Source organism: Eleutherodactylus coqui, chromosome 3, assembly GCF_035609145.1.
Source record: "Eleutherodactylus coqui strain aEleCoq1 chromosome 3, aEleCoq1.hap1, whole genome shotgun sequence".
NCBI classification, from domain to species: Eukaryota; Metazoa; Chordata; class Amphibia; order Anura; family Eleutherodactylidae; genus Eleutherodactylus; species Eleutherodactylus coqui.
Genome location: NC_089839.1, coordinates 149892113 through 149913576, shown reverse-complemented (window position 1 = coordinate 149913576; position 21464 = coordinate 149892113). Strand labels below are relative to the sequence as shown.

The 21464-nt window shown below is 43.3% G+C and overlaps 1 protein-coding gene across 2 annotated transcripts in view; it reads right to left on the bottom strand.

The window, feature by feature from the left end:
- The window catches only part of STAB1 (stabilin 1), a 201738-nt gene that overhangs the window by 138913 nt on the left and 41361 nt on the right, over positions 1–21464 (bottom strand). For both annotated transcript variants that reach the window (XM_066596318.1, XM_066596319.1), the window contains exons 11-16: positions 18477–18556; positions 16968–17090; positions 12876–13010; positions 8566–8628; positions 5215–5328; positions 763–816 (exon numbers count right to left, since the gene is read on the bottom strand). In XM_066596318.1, coding sequence (XP_066452415.1) covers positions 763–816; positions 5215–5328; positions 8566–8628; positions 12876–13010; positions 16968–17090; positions 18477–18556 — 569 coding nt within the window. The remainder of the gene's footprint in view (positions 1–762; positions 817–5214; positions 5329–8565; positions 8629–12875; positions 13011–16967; positions 17091–18476; positions 18557–21464) is intronic.

Genomic DNA, 21464 nt, shown 5'->3' with positions numbered 1-21464 from the left:
TCTGGTTCTCCTGTCACTGCGGGGGTTGCTTATTTCCCCACAGTGGCCGAGCATGTGCTCCATTCATTTCCAAGGGGCTAATGGAAATACCAGAGTGCGTTCCACTTGGGTATCTTGGCAGTCCCATTGAAAGCAAATTTAGTGCTGGTGCACTTTCGCCACAAGCGCTACATTCAGTGTCCTCCTCACTGCAAGGGGTGCAGTAACTTCACAGTGAGGAGGACGGGGACACGGGACCCCCACTCTTGAAATTGGTGAGGGTTTTAGTGGTGAGACTTCTACCAATCTGCAAGTTATTCCCTACCCTGTAGATAAGGGATAACTTCAAGTTAGTACAACCCCTTTATGGCATATCAAGAATATGTTGCTGAGCTCAGTTATCGTATATGAATGAAAAACTATTTAATGGCCAACTAAGAGGCACCCTCTGAAATAAAAGACAGTCCGCTATGTTCAATGAATGATGCGTATGGCTCATAGCTTCAGATCTGGCAAACCGTTGGCAAGACAGTGACAAAAGTTTCCGTTTTCAATTGTACAAAGCTACAGTATTTACCAGCCGAGAACTATCTGCTAATGCGTGCCTTAGAAATGAATACTCTCTAGCAGACATTGAGGAAGCCTATCACTGATCCCAACTTTTGCTCAACCTCCAATACTTGAGAGTATAAAATTGTCAAAAATGTGTATTGATTTTAAAAGATACATTTTGCAGTGTTAGCTAAAGCTAAAATTGTTTAAAATTTGAATTCATGTACTTACAGCAGCCACGGAGGAAATATGATAACTGACCAGCTCCAACAGTTTGTGTTTTGCCTGTAAAAGAATGAATACACTTATTAACCCCTTAACGACCAGCCCATAGTGTTTTTATGTCCTGCCCAAGTGGGCTTTACTCTCTGAGGATGTAAAAACACGTCTCCTGCAGAGAATAAAGCCCCGTGGGCTCTGGACGTGACAGCTCCATGCTGTCAGTGCCCGCAGGTAGCCGACAGCATGGAGCTGTCATCCCGGGCTGCGGACAGTCCCCCCTGGCATTGCGATCGGCGCTATCCAATGGATAGCGCCGATCGCAAAAAAGGAAATAAAAGTGCCTTAAAAGTTAAAGATTCAGCTGATCCATCAGGGCAGCTGAAAATACTCACCCAGGTTCCCCGATGTCTGCCGCGGAGAAAGGGTCCTCCAGGACCCGGCGCGGCTCTTCTGCGCATGCGCGCCAGAGGAATGACGTCACGCGCGTGCGCAGAAGAATGGGAACCCCGGGGAGTTTAAAATCTCCTGGTTCCCGCCTCCTGAAGGTAGCCGGGAACCAGGAGATGTCCCCGGGGACTGTGGCGAGCGGCGATGGATAGCGGCGATCGCGAAAAAGTTTTTAAAAAAGTAAAAATCAGCTTAATTTCACCTCCCCTCATGGATCGGATCCATGAGGGGAGGTGAAAATACTCACCCCCGGTCCTCAGCAGCGTCCCGGTCTTTCGGGACCTGAGTCCCCTTCAGCGCATGCGCGCCCGATGATTGAGTGGCTCAGGACCCGGGAAATTTAAAATCCCTCTGCTCCTGGCTGTCATGTGTAGCCAAGAGCAGAGGGCTGTTCCTGCAGAGATGATCACTGTTATCCAATGGATAGCAGTGATCATTTAAAGTAAAAAAAAGTGTAAAAAAGTAATTAAAAAAAAGTGTAAAAAAGTTAAAAAAAAAAAGTTTAAAACGCTAACATTTCATCTCCCCTCACGGATCATATCCGTGAGGGAGGATGAAATTACGTACCTAAGGCCCCCGGATTTATCCGCGGACCTTACCACAGCTTCTGCGCACGCCGCCGTCGCCAAAGCCGCAGACGCATGCGCAAAAGCCGTGGATTGCCAGGATAACTTAAAATCTCCCTGCTCTTGGCTACAAAACTTAGCCGAGAGCCTGGAGATCTCACGGGGGGCCGCGGTGAGCGGTTCCTGATCATGTGTTCACCGTTATCCAATGGATAATGGGGGTCACGTAAAAGTTTGTTTTTTTTTAAAAAGTTAGTTTTATCTCCCCTCACCGATGCTATCGGTGAGAGGAGATGAAACTTTTTACCAAAGGCCTCCGTATTTGCACCCCGACGCGATCCTCATCCGTGAACTTTCCCGGATTCTGCACATGCGACCGCCGGCAAAACACCGGACACATGCGCAGGAGTCGGGGAGCCCAGGAAACTTAAAATCTCCTTGCTCCTGGCGACCAACGGTCGCCGAGAGCCTGAAGCAGTGACGGGTGGCCTCGTTGAGCGGTCCCCGGTCACGTGATAAAAAGGTAGCGATCTACCTTAGGTCGGTCTCACATGACCGGATAGGAATTACGGATTCCGCATGCGTCTGATCCGCGGTAATACGCAGATCAATCGCATTGGATTACACAATTCCGCTCACATTAGTGGGTTGGAATTTCATAATCCACTCGCAGAAAAGAGAACGCAGCAGGTTCTATTTTACTGCGGATATACGCAACATAGAGCCTATTGTGCTCCATGGTCATGGATATACCCGCTGCCCATACGCAACTACATTGTATACGGGCTGCGGGTACCCGCGTCATCGCTAAGCGACGGTGCGGGAAATACAAGCAAAAAAAAAGTACTGCGCATGACCGCCTGTGTGAGTAGGCAGCTATGCGCAGTACATTACGCGGCCGTACGCAGGATCACAGCCGGGCTCACAGATGGGATCCGCTGCAGGCCTCTGCAAGCGGATTCCACCTACGGCTGCGTGAGCCCGGCGTTATTCAGACCACTACCTGTAATACGTAATTTACAAGAAGCCCCGGGAACGCTCGCCTTTATGCAGTTCCAGGAGCAGCTTGTTGAGCGCCTTCTGTGTGAGACCACCGCACCTCATCAAGCTTACGAAGACTCACAGAGTGCCACTTTTTACACCCCATCCCCACTGCTGAGGTCACAAAATACCCCCAAGTGAGAGAGGAGGGGGAATACCCGGTTTTCTTGCCCCATGTGCCCAACCCAACCAGCCTCCGTAATTACCCCTGTCTTCGGACATAAAACACGGTTTATATTATTACTTTTATCTAATATTTAGGGAATGCCAAAAAATGGGGATGGCGGGGAGGGGGGGGGGGGGATTATTTTTAGGAAGTCAATTTTTTTCCATATAAGTGGGCAATGGGGCCTTGAATTTATTCAGTTGTACCCTGAAATCCAGCGGGCATTCCCTCCATTATGGGCCTAGCCATGTATCCTGTAAGTAGTTTAGGGCCACAATGGGTATGTTTCTGAACACGGGACAAACGGGGGTATCCATTTTGGGGTGAACATCTTCATTCCTATGTGTGCTGTACAAAAAAAAACAGTTTTTAAATTGACAAAATTGCCAAAAAAATGAAAATCATTTTTTTCCTTCTGCTTTGCTTAGATTCAGTCAAATACTGTGGGGTCAAAATACGCAGTACACCCCTAGATGAATTTGTTAAGGGGTCTAATTTTCAAAATGGGGTCATTTGGGGGGGTTCTTTTTGGTTTTGGCCACTCAATGTCTCTACAAGTGGGCAAGGGGGCCTGGAATTTATTCAGTTGTACCCTGAAATCCAACGGGTGCTCCTTCCATTATAGGCCTAGCCATGTTTCCTTTAAGTAGATTAGGGCCACAATGGGTATATTTCTGAACACGGGACAAACGGGGGTACCTATTTTGGGGTGAATGTCTTCATTCCTATGTACACTGTACAAAAAAAACCGTTTTTAAATTGACACAATTGCCAAAAAAATGAAAATCATAATCTTTTCCTTCTGCTTGGCTTAGATTCATTCAAAAACTGTGAAGTCAAAAAAGTCATCGTACCCCTAGATAAATTCGTTAAGGGGTCTACTTTTGAAAATGGGGTCACTTGTGGGGGTTCTCCATCGTTTTGGTCACTTAAGGGCTCTACAAGTGGGCAATGGGGACTAAATCTCCTTCAAGCAAAATTTCTGTTCCGAAAGCCACCAGTTGCTCCTTTCATTTTGGGCCCCATTGTGCATACAGACTTAATACTAGGGCCACAATGGGTATATTTCTGAACACGGGAAAAACGGGGGTACCTATTTTGGGGTGAATGTCTTCATTCATATATGTGCTGTACAAAAGAAACTGCTTTTAAAATGACAGAATTACCAAAAAAATGCAAATCATAATTTTCTCCTTCTGCTTGGCTTAGATTCATTCAAAAACTGTGAAGTCAAAAAAGTCATCGTACCCCTAGATAAATTCGTTAAGGGGTCTACCTTTCAAAATGGGGTCACTTGTGGGGGTTCTCTATCGTTTTGGTCACTCAATGGCTCTACAAGTGTGCAATAGGGCCTAAATCTCTTTCAAGCAAAATTTCTGTTCCGAAAGCCACCGGTTGCTCCTTTCATTTTGGGCCCCATTGTGCATACAGACGTAATACTAGGGCCACAATGGGTATGTTTCTGAGCACGGGACAAACAGGGGTATCCATTCTGGGGTGCAAATCCTCATTTTCATGTGTACTATAGAAAAAAGTCCTGTCTTTAAAATGACATATTTGCAAAAATATGAATTTTAGTTTTTCTCTTCTAAATTGCATTGACTCCTGAAAAAAAACTGTGGGGTTAAAATACTCATGACACCCCTCAGTGAATACGTTAAGGGGTGTAGTTTTTAAAATGGCATCACTTGTGGGGGTATCTATCATTTTGACTCCTATGAGCCTTTGGAATCTTGGCTTGATGTAGGAAAACAAAGTGTTCCTCAAAATGCTGAAAAGTAATGTTAAATTTGTACGTCTCCTAAATGGTTAAAAAAAAAAAAAGTTTTTCCAATGTGCGCCCAAAATAAAGTAAATGGATGGAAATATTTATCTTAGCAAAAATTTCTATATTATGTTTGCACATATTTGAGATATTGCAGTTGGAAATGTGAAAAAATGACGATTTTGTCAAAATTTTCCCAATTTTGGCGCTTTTAATAAATAAACACAAATTCTCTCAGTCTTTTTTTTCCGCCTAAATGAAGTACGACATGTCGCGAAAAAACAATGTCAGAATCGCTTGGATATGCAAAACCTTTCTGGTGTTTTTCCATGTTAAAGTGACACATGTCAGATTTGCAAAATTTGGCCTGGTCATTAAGGCGCAAACAGGCTTGGTCACTAAGGGGTTAAAAGGGTTTTCCTGACTCTTACAGTGACCCTCTACTCACAGTGCAAGGACCCCAATCAATCCCCTACCTCAATGAAGAGATGAATTAACCGCCCATCTCTTATAGAATCCACAGCTTTGTTGGTTGGAACCAGTACAGTGAAGGTGCCATGTCCATTTAATATTGAAGGAAGACCACAGTTCTGCACATAGAAAGAAAACTTCTAAATATTTGGAGCATCTTAAAAATTTGGAAAAGAAGTAAATAACAAAAATACATTAAAGGATATAAACACCGTTGTGCAGATTTTTTTGCGTTCATTTGCTTATTAAATACAAAATCAACTTTCTAAATTGGCGGCGTTAAAAATATCCTACCTTTCTGCTGCTGTGGCGTCTATATACTCTAGGTCCTTCACATAGCTGGCTATCCTGTTGTCAAATCTGACAGATTAGGGTGGTTTCACATGTGTTGGAACCTCTGGTCGGAGGATCTATCGTAGATTCGTCACAAAATAATGGAAGAAAATCTGTGCTTTTTCTGCCGGTTAAAAGCCAGGCAACTAAGCAGAGAGTGAACGGATCCCATTACAGTCAATGGGGTCTGTTCGGTGCTGCTTGGTTCCATCTTAAGACAAACTCATTCTGCAAGGGTATTCCCCTTCCCTGCTCCCCAAATGGAGCAGAAAACTGGAATCCTCCAAGTGCAGATGGGAAAAGCGTATTGCTCTTGGCTGCTGACAAGCTCAAGGCAAGATGATTGCCTCTCCACCTACTTTTCTTCAGTATAAGATTTATTAACAGGAAGGAGCAGGAGGTTGTACCACAGTGAGACCAGAGTGAGACAGGGGAAAGCATCCAAGTCTTCAGGGATGGGTGTAGTAGGAGAAATCATTTCAAGTATGAGCCATTAAAGACAGCAGCATCCTGGATATTCATATGGGAAAGGTCTGAAACTAGGAGCAGATTGCAAACTGTATATCAGGGGATCTGAAAATTAAATTAAAGGCAACCTGTCACCGGCTATAAGAAGCATAAAATAAGTTATGGTGCTCATAAGAAAGGGGGGGCAGGAGGTATTTTTGCTTCCACTGATCTCTAACGCTAATCGCGGGAGTTACCTGCGGATGTCAGCTGTCAGAAACAACTGATAGCCACCAGGTATGAAGCGGACTCGGCTCCCAAGGCTACTCCATACAGACTTCAAGGCCTCCCAACATAAATTTACTGTTAATATAGGACGCAGTTCAGATACAAAACTCACAGCTTTAAAAGCTACAAAATATTAAAGAATGAAAAACTACATAATAAAATAATAAACTATGATGACGTAAAATAAATATGAGTTGAGGTAAATGGAAAATTCAGTGTATGTAAAGAATTCCAGAGTTCTTATGTATCTAAGACAGAGATGTGTCTGTCCTGGTCAGTAGTTTGAGGCAAAAGTGTCCTCTTTAGGGCTCCTGCAGAGGAGCGTAAGCACACATTCACAATTTGTGCCGTAAAGGGTGCACTATTGCAGGCTGTCGTGTGCGTATCGGCGCTGTTTACTGTACTTTTCTGCGCTGCCGGGACCATTTACATCGGTATGTGACACATCGCACCGTGATTTAACAGGGTGTGCACCCTGATTAGTACCCGGTGTTATGGATTTCCCCTGCAAAATCGTGCAGTTCAATGTGCGATTTCATGCAGATTGGGTCCGCAATTTGGGGCCTTTGATGTGCAAATGTGTAACAAAATAGAGCATGTTGCATATTTTTTGTGAGCACAAAATGTGTGTGCAAAAACACATAATATGAGGGAACCCATTGAAATCAATAGGTTCTAATCGCTGCTTTTTGCATGTGCAAAATGTCCGTCTACAGAAGCCCTTTGACAAAGAAACAATAGTTTGTCCTCCACCTCTTCCCTTGTCCGAACTAATCATAACCAGCTTGAACCAAATGAACAACTGCTACCCCTTGTGGTTCGTTAAGGGCTCATTCACACAAGAGTACAGTATATACGCTCGCTTTTTTTCTGTGTGATATTCCTGTGAATAGAACCTATTGATTTCAATGGGTACATTCATATTTGCGCATTTTCACAGTATATTTCAGTTACATAAAATAAATCATGGCATGTCCTATCTTTGTACATATGTACACTCTAAAATACCGTATTAGGGCTTCTATACATGAGCATTTGTGCATACGCTTGTGTAAAGGAGCCCTATGTGTGCTTAAGTGCCCTACAACCATCCCAACGACTATCACTGGAGCAAGAGTTGTTTAGTGAATGGAGGCAGAGCCAGCTGGAGATCTCTTCCTGCCGCCCGCCTCCATTCACAGTGAACAAGCAACAACTGCCTGTTTTTCACTCAGCAAGAAGTTACTCATTAGTTGCTTTGTTTAAGTTAGGTCTCTTTCACATGGGTGATAGCGATATTGCATCTGTGCTCTGTGCAATATCGCTGCGTTTTCCCGCGGCAATATCCCAATTTTGTGTCGCTACAAAGTCGCGCGACTTTGTAGTGCTTTTTTTCCCCAGGATTGTCGGGGAGGGGAGGGGGGTTTGAAAAATAAATCCTAGGCCGAAAATTAGCCCCGATTGCATGATAAAATAAGAATACAGCACCTAACAGGCGCTGCTTGAAGTTTTCCCTCAGCCCTTCCTGGTTTAGAGGTTCACAATCCCACCTCCAGGAAGCGCTGGCTGTCATTGGTTTATCAAGCACTGGCTCTGATTGGCTGAGCTGCCGAACTCGAGGACTAATGATAGCTGGTGCTTCCAGCAGGCGGGGTTTTTCTCACTCCTGACCAGGAAGTGCTTAGAAAAAACTACAAACAAGTCTGCTGGGGACCTAAGGAGACATGTGGCAGAGCCGGACAGCACATCTTAGGTGATGTTTTTTATTTGTTTTTTTTTAGTCAGTTAGGGCTTTTACAGTAGGATTTCCAAATGTAAAAGTTGCATCGCACCGCATAAAAAAAACACGTTTTCGTGCGATGTGATACAACACATAGGAAGGCCCTGTAGGGAAACATGGGCTATAAAACACCGCAAATCACGCCAATATTTGGCAGCCCACGATTTTTCTTTCTTGCAATGTCGCAGGCTACAAAACATGGCTAATGTGAAGAAACCTATTGGTAAGCATGGACTTCACATAAGTGCGATTTGTAGTGCTGTTGTATTGCAAGAAAATTGCACGATTTTGTTGGCTGTGTGAAACCGGCCTAAATTAAAACAAAGCTACTAGTGACTAGTGAGCGATTTCCTGCTCAGTACCGGCAAATCCCTCTTTTACATGGAACGATCGGTTGAAATCACTCGTTTGAGCACTTTTTCGTTGATAGTTGGCTGTGTAAAAGCACACAAAGACCATATGATAGAAACAGGAAGGAAATGTTGTTATTTCGCCATAGTACAGCGACTACATAATTCACATATCTTACCTCTAACATTGTATGAAAACTGCTAAACATTCCATTTGTGGCAATAATGTCGCCTATTGTCATCTGAAAAATAGTCAGAAAAAGGAACAGAGGAGATTATAATACATAGCAATAATCATCATTATTCATTTTATGACATATTATTCTATTCATCCGTGTACATAGCTGCATTACAGATCCACGTTATAGAAATCTGCAATATGGCACTCATAGAATTTTATGAGCTCATACTGAACCTCCAGTATGCCAGCTATTTCATGCAGGGACATCAGAGGTTCTCTCTTGGGCCTCGTTCACACATGCGTTGTTTTGTATGCTCGTATGTGCGTGCAAAACAGCGCTGCACGGATGTGCAAAAAGAGCGCGTGAACGAAGGTCCGTGCCTATTGCTTTCCAATAGGGCCGCTGCTGCCGGCAGCCCCTATTGAAAGCAGTGAAATGCTGGCAACCCCTGCAGTGATTTTCAGGGAAGTGTTTTAAATATAAGCCCTTCGCTGTAAATCATTCCTAGCTGGTGTAAATAAAAAAAAAAAAATAGACTCACCTCTCCACCGCTGTCGGGTCTCGGCGTGTATAGCTGCTTGGCTCGCCGGCACTGTACTGAAGCTCTTTCAGCAGGCGGGGATTTAAAAGTCTGATTGGCTGAGTGCTCAGCCATTCATTGAATGACAGCTGAGTGCTGCCTGTGATTGGTCACAGGGCTCAGCCAATCAGACAGCGCTCAGCCATTCATTGAACTCAATGAATGGCTGAGCGCTGCCTGTGATTGGCTGAGCGCTCAGCCAATCAGACACGGCCCTTTCAGGAGGCAGGAATTTAAAATTCATTAGTTCATACAGTGTCGGCGGGCCAAGCGGCTAGACGTGCTGGGCCCCGACAGCGGCGGAAAGGTGAGTATATTTATTTTTTTACGTAAGCTAGGGATGATTTTCAGGGAAAGGCTTATATTTAAAGCCCTTCTCCAAAAATCATTGCAGTTGTTGCCTGCAGCCCATTGTTTTCAATGCCAGCAGGGAGTGCCATTATTACTGAACATCGTGACAGTGCTGTCACAGTGTTCAGTGATCAGGGGACTCCCCTTGGGGAATATTTACGCGCAGCATGGACTTTCCCGGCACGCGGATGTCCTTTCTTTTGCAGGTGCGTGAATTTGCACAACTGCAAAAGACAGACAGGTGAACACACCATAGGGAACCAATAATTCTAATAGACGCGCTATTTTGCACGCACACACACGCAAAACAATACTCATGTGAACGAGGCTTTAGGGTGTGTTCACGTGTCGCTGACTTGCTGCAGATTTTGTCGGAGATTTTGGTGCAGATTTGCAGCTGATTTCACCATTTCAATTGAATTCAAAATCTGCAACAAGTCAACGACTTGTGAACGCAACCTTTAAAGGATTTCCCAAATAATAAAAAAATGTTCAGACAAGGAATGGTTTAAAATTAGAAAAAATATTCTATACTCAACACTTAAAGTCCTCCCAGGATCCCCGATCCCTGCTGCTGGCTTCTAAGAAGAAGTTGCTGGGGTCATGAGCTGTTCTTGCACACACAAGTGCTTAGTCAATCACTAGCTTCAGCAGTTATGTACCTGTTAAGTGGTCATGTGTACAATGAATGCCTACAGCTTTTTCTGGGAGCACAGCATTGGGAACCGGGGCCCCTGTGCTAGCCAGCAGGATCTCTAAGCAGTGAGTATGGCTTATTTTCTTTTCTATTTTAACCCATTCTGTGCCTTACTTTTATTTCTGCTGCCAGTAACCCCATTTAAGTGGCTTTTCCCATCAGAGAGAATGATAGTATATTGCTGAGATATCCTTTCATTTAATGATAGGTGGGGATCCAACTTCTGGAGGTGGCCCAACCACAATTAATACTCATTGGAATGGAGCTCTGTGTAGATAACGTGAGGCCATTATCTGGAAGAGCCACTCTGAAGGGGGAACAGGGGCAAACCAGCAACATCTTCATTCCCAGTATCTATAGGAAACCCAGCAATCGGATCTCCAACGATCAGAAAAAGATGGCAATTCCTAGCGAAATATTATCACTAAAGCTTCATTATGGCAGTTAATGGTCAATAGACATTAGATAATGAAGTCTTCTGGAAGAGAAGAGAGACTGTCACAGCATCTACATACAGAATGTTATACTGTATATAGTATTATACTGCTTTATTAAAGCCTCCAGCAGTAAAACAATAGCATCAGCTATTACTGAATTTCGCTGCCCTGCGCTGTTTCTGCCCTAGTCTACACAGCAAAGCTGACAAGTGATCTGAAGGGAACGGGAAAGATCAGCTCATTGTGTATATGTTCTAGTGTCAAATCTAGTGAGATTAGTGGCAATTTTCAGGATGGCCGCCTGCAGACGGCCAGGTCAGATCCCACTGTGAGAATTCCCACAGCGGGATGCGGACCCGTGCCGCTGCACAGCCCTGCGGCTCACCCACTCCCGTCGTCTTCTCTCTGCACTATGTATTAGCTGCTGCCCAGCCGATGCGTGCGCACAGAGGAGCGGGCCCGTCACCAGTGACATTTCTGTGCGGGTTTCTGTGAAACCCGCACAGAAATAGAACTTGTCGTGATTTGTTTTCCACGTGTGTTTTCGCGCAAACAAATCACGGCCGTCTGCCTAGGATTGCATGTAATGGAATCCTATGGCAGAGGGCACAGGCGGAAATTCTGTGGGAAATCCCGCCGCGGAATTTCCGCCTGTGTGCAGGGGGCCGATGAAGAAAGTAGATAGCTGGAAGTTGAGAACACATAAAAAATTTGTAGCATTATGGCAACCATAATGGGCTCAGAGAGAATGCCTCCCCCTTTTGCCCTTTTCTCAAGCACGTTGATGAGTCAGCGCCAGACCTTAGAGTGATAGTATGTCTATTTAAGCCCTATTTATCATCGCAATTCTGTGGCATTTTATACCTCTCTTTTTAGTTCACTCCTTGTGCACCTCCATCTATATTACCTAATTTCAGACTATTTTTTAGCTTGATTACCTTAAAGTTCTGGTCAAATAGAACTGGCCTATAACAACTGATTATCATACTATTGATTGCTTTGTTTCATTCTTTTTTGATACCACTAAAAATCTGTTGTGTTAAGTAATGCACAATTTTTGTTTTCTGATCTTTTCAATAAGCACAAACTTTTTTTGTATTTGCATGGATAACAAAAATACACATCTGTATCATTAACTTTAAGATGCAGTGGTAGTAAAAGGAAGGAGGTGGAGCTACTCTGATGAGTATCCGGTATGGAGAAGAGCCAAGCATAAATTCCAGTGAGTGATGTCTTTCGGAAAATAGTGAAGACAATTGTGTATATTTCCAGTCCTAGGTGCTGCCAGATTAGTGACTGTGCAACCTTAAGGCCTCATGTCCACTGGACAAATAGATTTAGGAAATCCGCGCGGGTGTCCCGCACGCGTTTTCCGCGGCCATAGGGATGCATTGGACACCCGTAGGTAAGTAAATACGTGCAGATGTCAATTTTCCCTGCCGTGCGGATCACACGTGTGGTAAAACACCCGCAGCATGCTCCATTTTCTGCGGGTCTCCCACACGGACAGCTCCCGCAGGCTTCCATAGAAGCCTATGGAAACCGTCCGGTCCCACGGTACACCCGCAGCTGCATTTCAGCTCTCCGGAGCGGGAGAGCAGATATTCAAAAAATAAAATGAGTGCACGGCGCATGCGCACGGCACGCTGCCGGCGTGCTGAGCACATCCGCCGTGCAGACGGAAAGAAGATCCCTCCGCGATGGACGGGAACCTGCAGCATCCGGACAGGTAAGTTAAATCATTTTTCAGGCCTCATGTCCCCGGGAAAGGAGGGACCTGCTGCGGGATTCTGCATGGAGAATCCGCGCGGGCCTGAATTTCCTAGTGGACATGAGGCCTAAGGGTTGGCCAGTGTTGAAGTGTAGAGGGGAGGAAGAAAAACCACTGATGTAATGGCATAACTTTTTTTGACACACGTACATAGGCTTGAAGTTTTGAGGGAAAAGGTATTATCTTTGAATGTAAGCCAGCAAATAAATGTACAGCATTTTGAGGCAGGGCCGCCTTTTCTTTAAATGCCAAATGTTTCGAGGCGTGTTTGCGTTTAAAGAAAAGGCGTGCCTGACTCAAAATGCTGTACATTTATTTGTTGGCTTTCATTCAAAGATAATACATTTTCCCTCAAAACTTCAAGTCTACGTACGTCTGTCCAAAAAGGTCGAGCCATTACATCAGTGGGTTTTCTTCCTTCCCTCTTCACATCATTAACTTTAAAGAACTATACACCATAGAATCACTTACCTGTCGGTTTCCAATGGCTTCTAAGTTGTTGCTTCTTATAGGATTATCGATAACATGAAAAATGCCATTGACAGCTGGAAAGTCGATTTTTATAATTTTATATGTTTGGTCAGGTTCAGTCTCTTTAATAAATTGCTGCAATAAAAAAGGTTAAATATAAAAAGTCAGTATAATACTTTTATGCATAAACCACTTTACAGACTTCCTATAAAAAAGGGTGAAGGAAAGAATTCAATCGCACGCTTGAGGACATTACTTCATTCTGCTTGCCTCTGGGTGCCGCTGTGAGGCACTTTTGTACCGGATAGAAAAACTTTATTAAAAGAAGGATTGAAGGAACTTTGCTGTATTATATTATTACAGTATATTACACATGCAGTTTATATTCAAATTGGAGTCATGGCTTTCCTTTTTAAAAGATTTGAGATGGCTATAAAAGTGTGGCTCAATATTTTCTATTTAAAGGATCTACTCTAATTGCAGCAATTTTTCATTTCTGTTAGAAATCTCCCAGGTTTCAGTTTTTCATGCAGAAAAGAATGGTGTGTAAATATAGCCCTATGGAATGACATATGCAGTACTTATTTACCAATATGAACAATGGGGAAATGGGCTTGATAAATCACAGTTCATTTTTTGAGCCAAAAATATACTTCGAGCAGTTATTACTTCCCTTAGTCGTATGGGTTGCCTATAAAAACCATATGCATCTACAATCAAAATGATTCAACTGCCATAGCAAATTAGGTTTATTTGCCAAATTTACAACTCTTCAGATGTTTGTAATAAAAACAATCAAACAAGAACAATTTAAACAGCTCAGCACAACTAACATATCAAGTGCATTCTTCAAAGTGCCACTTTTAATGACGCCTACAGTTTTAGAATTATGCAACACCCTGAACAGCAGTGGGAGATTAGGCCCTATTCACAGAAAGTGCCTAAAAACACTCTTTATCATCAATATACTAAAAACATTGGGCCTTTGGACAAACAAGACAAACAAGAAGTGATTACAAAGAGACAAGACCACAACAGTAGTGTTTGTGGTTGGGGTATTCTGACAACTGGTCCTAGATGTCCGACACAGTTGTTAATTGTATAATGCTCAGATCAGAAGATCCCCTGAGTGATACAAAGAGAAAGGAAAGGAAGAAGTAGTGGGCTTCTCTATTCGGTTCAAATTGTATAATATTTAGCCTAGAGCCGAGTCATTTATTCTGTGAGAGCTGCCTGTGATTGGCTGAGCACCTCAGCCAATCACATTCAGCTCTTTCAGCAGGGGGCGATTTTAATTCCCTGCCTGCTGATAAATCAGCACCAGAGAGCAGGGGACAGCAAGAGAAGACATGGCTGTGCGTCGGCAGCTGAAGGGAGGTAAGTGTGTATTTTTTTTCTTTTTTTTTTAAAGCACTTTTTATGGATTTTCAGGGAAGGGCTTATATTTAAAGCCCTTCCCTGAAATCAATTGAAGGGGTTGCCAGCAGCAGAATCCTCAACCGGAGCTGACATGGGTGACAGCTGCGGTACAGAATTGAAGAATTCCTCTGCTGCATCTGTCACAGATGTGGCAGATGTAGCAGCAGGGAATTCTTCATACTAGCAGGGACTCACGGCAGCAGCGGACAGGTAAGTATTTTTAACTTTTTTTTTTTTACACTAAAATGTTTCTTTTTCAGGGAAGGGCTTATATGTAAAGCCCTTTCCTGAAAAAGAATGCAGGGGTGCCGGCAGAGCATTGTTTTCAATGGAGCCGCCGGCAGCAGCCACGGCTCCAATGAAAACAATGCACAGACCTGCATTCATGCTTGTTTTTTCACGTACATGGGTGCGCACTTATGTACGCACCTATGTACGCACAAAAACATACTCGTGTGAAGCCACCCTAAGCTCTTCACTAAATGTCACTAGTCTAACCCAAGAAGAAGTGCAGAGCCATCTTAAAAAGATTAAACTAGACAAATCACCGGGTCCTGATGGCATACTGCTTTCTAAGGAAATTAAGTAATGTGATATACAGACCCTTGTTTCTTATTTTTATGGACTCTATACTGAAGGGTCTGTTCTACTGGATTGTTCATAACCCATGTGGCGCCAATACTCAAAAAGAGGTCAAAAAAATTAACCTAGAAATTATAGGCCAGTAAGTCTTACTTCTATTGTGGGTAAAATGCTTGAAGGGTTTCTTACAGATCCTATCCTGGAGGACCTCAAGGAAAATAGCTGTATATCTCCATATCAGCACACGTTTGTGAGAAATTGCTCCTGTCCAATCAACCTGATCAGCTTCTATGAGGAGTTAAGTTCTAGACTGCACTGGGGAGAGTCATTGGATCTTGTGTATCTGGACTTTTCCAAAGTGTTTGATACTGTGTCGCATAAAAGGTTGGTATATAAAATGAGAACGCCTGGTCTAGGTGAGAATGTGTTTAAGTGGGTAAGTACTCGCTCAATGATAAAAAGCAAAGGGTGGTTATAAATAGTGCATACTGTGATTGGATAACGGTTACTAGTGGGGTATAACAGAGGTGGGTTTTGGACCCTATTCTTTTTAACATTTATTAATGACACAGTAGAAGGATTGTACAGTACAATATCAATATTTGCAAGTGACACAAAACTATGTAAAGAAATTAACAAGGTAAAAGGACGCATGGCGGTTTCAAGAGGATCTGGATAAGTTTGGGGGTTTCAGCAGAAAAGTGGCAAATCGGATTTAACATTGATAAATATAAAGTTATGCTCATGGGCAGAGAAAATACATGCACCATTACACACTAAATGGTAAACAACTGGGGAACACGGACATGGATAAGGACTTGGGGATTTTAGTTAACTGTGAACTTATGGCCCATTTACATTGGAGTTTAGCAGCACAAAAGATGAGCGATGAGGCTCATCGCTCATCGTGCAGTTTAAACAGCCGTCGTTCAATAGCTAACGGCGCCTGTGTTATGTGAATGGAGAGGGGCGGGGAGTGAGAGGAGAGAAATCTCCTGCACTGCCCCGCCCCCCTGCTGGCTGCTCCGTGTGCGAGCCAGCTGTGCTAGCTCCCGTGCAGGAGCATGGGAGTGCAGAGACACAGGGACGAGTGTCGGGCATCGTTTGCCCGGCACTCGTCCAGTGTAAATGGGCCTTAAACTGGAGCCACCTGTGTTAGGCAGCTGCTGCCAAGGCAAATAGGATCAAAAGAGGTATAGGGGCACATGATGAGAACATTGTTCTTCCTTTTTACAAGTCACTGGTTAGACCACACATAAAATATTGTATACAGTTTTGGGCACCGGTACTCAAGAAGGACATGTCAGAGCTTGACACAAGGCGGGCAACTAAAGTAATAAGCTGAATAGGCGGACTACAATACCCAGAGAGGTTATCAGAATTGGGGTTATTTCATTTAGAAAAAAGACGACTGAGGGGCGACCTAATAACTATGTATCGATATATTAGGGGACAATACAGAGATCTCTCCCATCATCTATTTATACCCAGGACTGTAACAAGGGGGCGCTCTAATAACTATGTATAAATATGATCGGAGGACAATACAGAGATCTCTCCCATCATCTATTTATACAGGACTGTGACTGTAACAAGGGGGCGCCCTATACATCTAGGGGAAAAAAACGTTTCTACACCAACATAGAAGGGGGTTCTTTACTGTAAGAGCAATGAGACAATGGAACTCTCTACCTGAGGACGCCTTTCTTGAGCGATACAATATTATATATTATAATCATTAATAACCTCAGAGGGGTTGGTGATCCGGGGGTTATTCCGATTGCCAGATTAGAGTCAGGAAGGATTTTTTTCCCTCATTGGGTTCTTTTTTGCCTTTCTCTGGTACCTCTGTAAACCTGCATGTAATGCTGCATGCCACAGCTTTGCGTTTTGCAGATCTGCTTGAAATCATTGGAGGCATGTGGAGGTACAATATAGGCCCTTAGATTTCTGTGGGTAATATATTATATATCTGTACCACTGAGATCAATAATACAGTTATTTGCTGTAAACTCAATCATGGCTTAAATCCTTCAAAATGTTTCCTATTATGCAGTTACACTTGTCCTATATCATTGGAGAGTTTCTTACCTGATTTGAAAATTCCAGCGATTCACCACTTATTGTCCAAAGTTTACCAATTTTCTTCAAATCACTTAACAAGTATTGTCCAGCTATGATGTGATCTTTACAAAACTGTTTTGCTTCTGTTTCCTGGATGTAAGGATGTAAGGACATTTTCAATTCAGACATCTAGATATCGTACAATGATCCTTCATCATACAATAAAATTGCTTCTAGGACGATAACTGTATGTTGAAAATAATGTATATTTAAAGCTTAGCTCTATGGAAAGACGGTAATTGGTTCCAAAGCACCAGAATGTCAATCTAAAGCAGGGATGTCACACTCACTTTCACCAAGGGCCACATCAGCCTTATGGTTGCCTTCAAAGGGCCGATTCCAATTGTAAGACTATACAGTAAAAGTGAAACCCATAGTGACTCGATTGGTAATAGAGTCCCCTAAATACATATACATACACAGGCGCACTATATTCTACATATCTACGCCCAGACGCACACTATTATACATATATACGTACGGACGCACACTATTATACGTATATACGCACAGACGCACACTATTATACGTATATACGTCCAGAAGCACACTATTATAGTATATACGTACAGACACACACTATTATGCACATATAGCACAGACGCAAGCTATTATACGCATATACACACAGATACACGCCGTTATATGTATATACGCACAGACGCACGCTATTATACGTATATATGCACAGACGCACACTATTATACATATATACGCACAGACGCACACTATTATACGTATATACGCACAGACGCACACTATTATATGTATATACGCACAGACGCACACTCTTATACGTATATACGCACAGACGCACACTCTTATATGTATATACACACAGACGCACACAATTATACACATATACGCACAAACGCACAATATTATACACTTATACGCACAGACGCACACTATTATACACATATACGCACACATGCACACTATTATACGTATATACGCACAAACGCACACTATTATATGTATATACTCACACTATTATACACATATACACATTTTAGGTATGATTTTCAGGGAAGGGCTTATATTTAAAGCCCTTCCCCGAAAATCACTGCAGGGCTTGCCGGCAGCCTATTGCTTTCAATGGAGCCGGCTGTCACAGTATTCAGTAACAAGGGAACTCCCTGCGGAGATGAAGAAATCCTCTGTCACAGCTGTGGCAGAGGAGCGCGATGTTCTCTATATGTCTATGGGGCCGCCGCTGCTGCTGCCCGCCCCATTTACCACAAGGTGAAGCCCCTGGATGTGACAGCATCTAGAGTTTTCACATCCAACGAATACGCTGCTGCAGCTGTCACGGCCGCAGCAGGGGATAGCCGGCAGTGCACTTTATGTGCGCAAAAAACGCAGCCAAGTGCGTTCTTTCAGTGTGACACCCGCTTCAGTCACGTGGATTTTGCGCACATAAATATGCACATCTGACTGAGCCCTAAGGCCACTAATTATATTGACTATACTTACATTTACGGAACGTGGCTTCATGAGGGGCATAAGCACTGTGAAAGGACCATATTTTCGTAAAGACAATCCACACCCTTCCTCTATCAAATGAAAAATAAAAACATGCAGTCACTATCAGCAAACATGACCCTGGCAGAATAGCACAGCGGGTCCTTTTTTAAAGTTCACTGTATTTCCTGTATTTTTAAAATTAATGAAATTAATTGCAGATTAGTCATATGGATGCGCAAGTCAAACAACTGCGCCAAAAAACATAATAAACACTAAAATCACCCAATTCACCTAAACAATGCGTCCAACTGTCTCCTGCAGTCAAACATATCTATTTTCACCTACTGTATTTTAGTAAAACTAATAAGTGACGTTTTCGTGAAAATCCAAAGCATTTATTCCCTTGAGGATGCAGCCTTTTTTTCTTTTTTCATTTTTGTTTTTTTCCTCCCCCTTTTAAAAAAAACCATAGCTTTTTATTTAGCATTGACGTCTCTGTATGAGGGCTTGTTTTTTGCAGGATGAGTTCTATATTTCAATGGTACAATATAATGTCCCATATAATGTACTGAAAAAGCTTTAAAAAATTCTAAGTGGAGTGAAATGGAAAAAATGAAATTCTGCCATCTTTGGTTGCATCTTGTTTCTACAGTGTATATACTGTGACAAAAATGACAGGATAACTTTATTCTATGGTTTACTACGATGCCAAATTTATATAGCTTTTTTTTGCTGTACTGTTTTTTTTCCCAAAGATATTCAATTTTTTTTAATTGTCTGCCGACATCTTCTGACTAATTTTTTTATTTTACTATGGGCATGGTTGTGCAAGGGTCCATTATTTTGTGGGATATCCTGCAGTTTCCATTAGTACTATTTTGTAAAGCATACGACTTTTTAATCGCTTTTTATTTTTCTTGAAGACAGGGTGACCAAAAAAAGCGCAATTCTAACATTGTTTTTTTTTCTTCTGACAACGTTCACTGTGTGGAGTAAATAATGCGCTACTTTGATAGATTGGAGTTTTATGGACGGAGCAATACAAATATGGTTTTTTATTGTATTAGGCCTTAGTCAGACGGGCGTTTTTTCGCATCCACAAATCGCGTGACCGGTGCCCGAAAATCGCCCGAAAATCTGCTCCTAGCCGCGTTTCATTAGAAACGGGCCGGAGCTGTCCAGCGCATTGCATTCAAAGAAGCCGGCAATACAGCCGGCTCCATTGAAAGCAATGCGCTGCGGGCGAGTGTGGGATGAATTGTCGGGAAGGGCTTAAATATATAAGCCCTTCCCTGCAATTCATCCAGAAAAGTGTTAAAATAAAAAAAATATATATATACTCACCTGCTCCCGGCAGCCGGAGTTTCGCGCGGCCGGCCTGCAGTGGGTGTGTCAGACCTGCCCCCTGATTGGCTCAGCGCTGAGCCAATCAGAGGCAGGTCTGACTCACACCCATTCATGAATTCATGAGTCAGACCTTCCCCCTGATTGGCTCAGCGCTGAGCCAATCAGGGGGCAGGTCTGACTCACACCCCCTTCACACCCACTGCAGGCTGGCCGCGCGGAACTCCGGCTGCCGGGAGCAGGTGAGTATATATATATTTTTTTATTTTAACACTTTTCTGGATGAATTGCAGGGAAGGGCTTATATATTTAAGCCCTTCCCGACAATTCATCCAGCGCTGTCCGGCAGCCCATTGCTTTCAATGGAGCCGGCTGTTACAGCTGTGGCAGAGAAAAATGATTTGTCTACTATATGTTCTCAATTGGCCCCATTGAGCGCATATAGAGAAGAGAACAGGAATCGCAGATCGCAGATAGGTGCGATCTGCGATTTCTGTTCTATAATTTATCGGACAAGCGCATAAAAAGCGCTCATGTGTCCGATACCATTGCAAAGCAATGGTTTTAAAAAATCGCCGGACGCATGCGCATGCGCAAATCGCGCGAAAAAACGCCCGTCTGACTAAGGCCTTATTTAGATTCTTTAATTATAATATTAGCAAAAGGTTTTCTTTTTTTACTTTTATTATCTTTTCCGTTTTTTTTTTTCAAATTTAATAAAACGTTTTTAAACTAGTGTTCTACATTTTTTTAGTCCCTGTAGGGGACTAGACAGGCATGGCTTGATAGGCAATCTGCAATAGCAGCCCTGAGGCCTTTCAGAAGGCACCCGGCTGCCATGTCAACCGCACAGCAAATCGCAATCTTATTGCGGCGGGCAGTGCGGGACCCCCAAACATTTGTCGTGGCATTAAAATGCTGCGGTCAGAGTTGAAAGCCGCATTTAAAGGGTTTAGTGTACTGATAAGTGGTTCGGCTTATCGGAGTTGTTGTGGGTGGGTGTCAGCTGTAAGAAACAGCCGCAACCCGCATTTTACGGAGTGGCATCGACCCGCAAACCCACATACAAACCCCAAACATGCAGGACGTAAATGCGACTCTCAATGACCCGCACCTTCAACCTTGTAGTGACTTATTAAGTGCTTCATTTTCTACCCCAACCAGCCTAAGGCCACCTGCACACAGGCGGATTTGCATTGTGAAATCCAGAGCAGGCGTCCGCCTCTGGAATCCGCAACAAATCCAGCCCTTAGCATGCTATGACAGTAAACGATTTCATGTCCATGAGCAGAAATTGATTGCGATTTTCTGCTCGTGGACAAGAAATTGCAGCATGCTGCAATTTTGTGCAAGTATAGCACAAACGTCAATGGAAGCAGTCCGTTCCGTGGCCATTCCGCAATCATCTTTGCAGAATGGTCGAGGAATCTGCGCCATCACCTAGCTACGGCGCAGCGTCATTAGTGCTGCGTTGGCCAGCGCATCAGCAGCACAAGAAAGAAGATGCCGGACAGGTACGCAGGGGTCACCGGCTGGCCTTGAGGGTGAACTCCACTGTGGGATCCAACCCCGCCATGTCCAGTCGGCCTAACTCATCCGTTAACCATAACTATTTTCAACAGTACTTTTTAGTCATGTAACAACAGTTTTTAA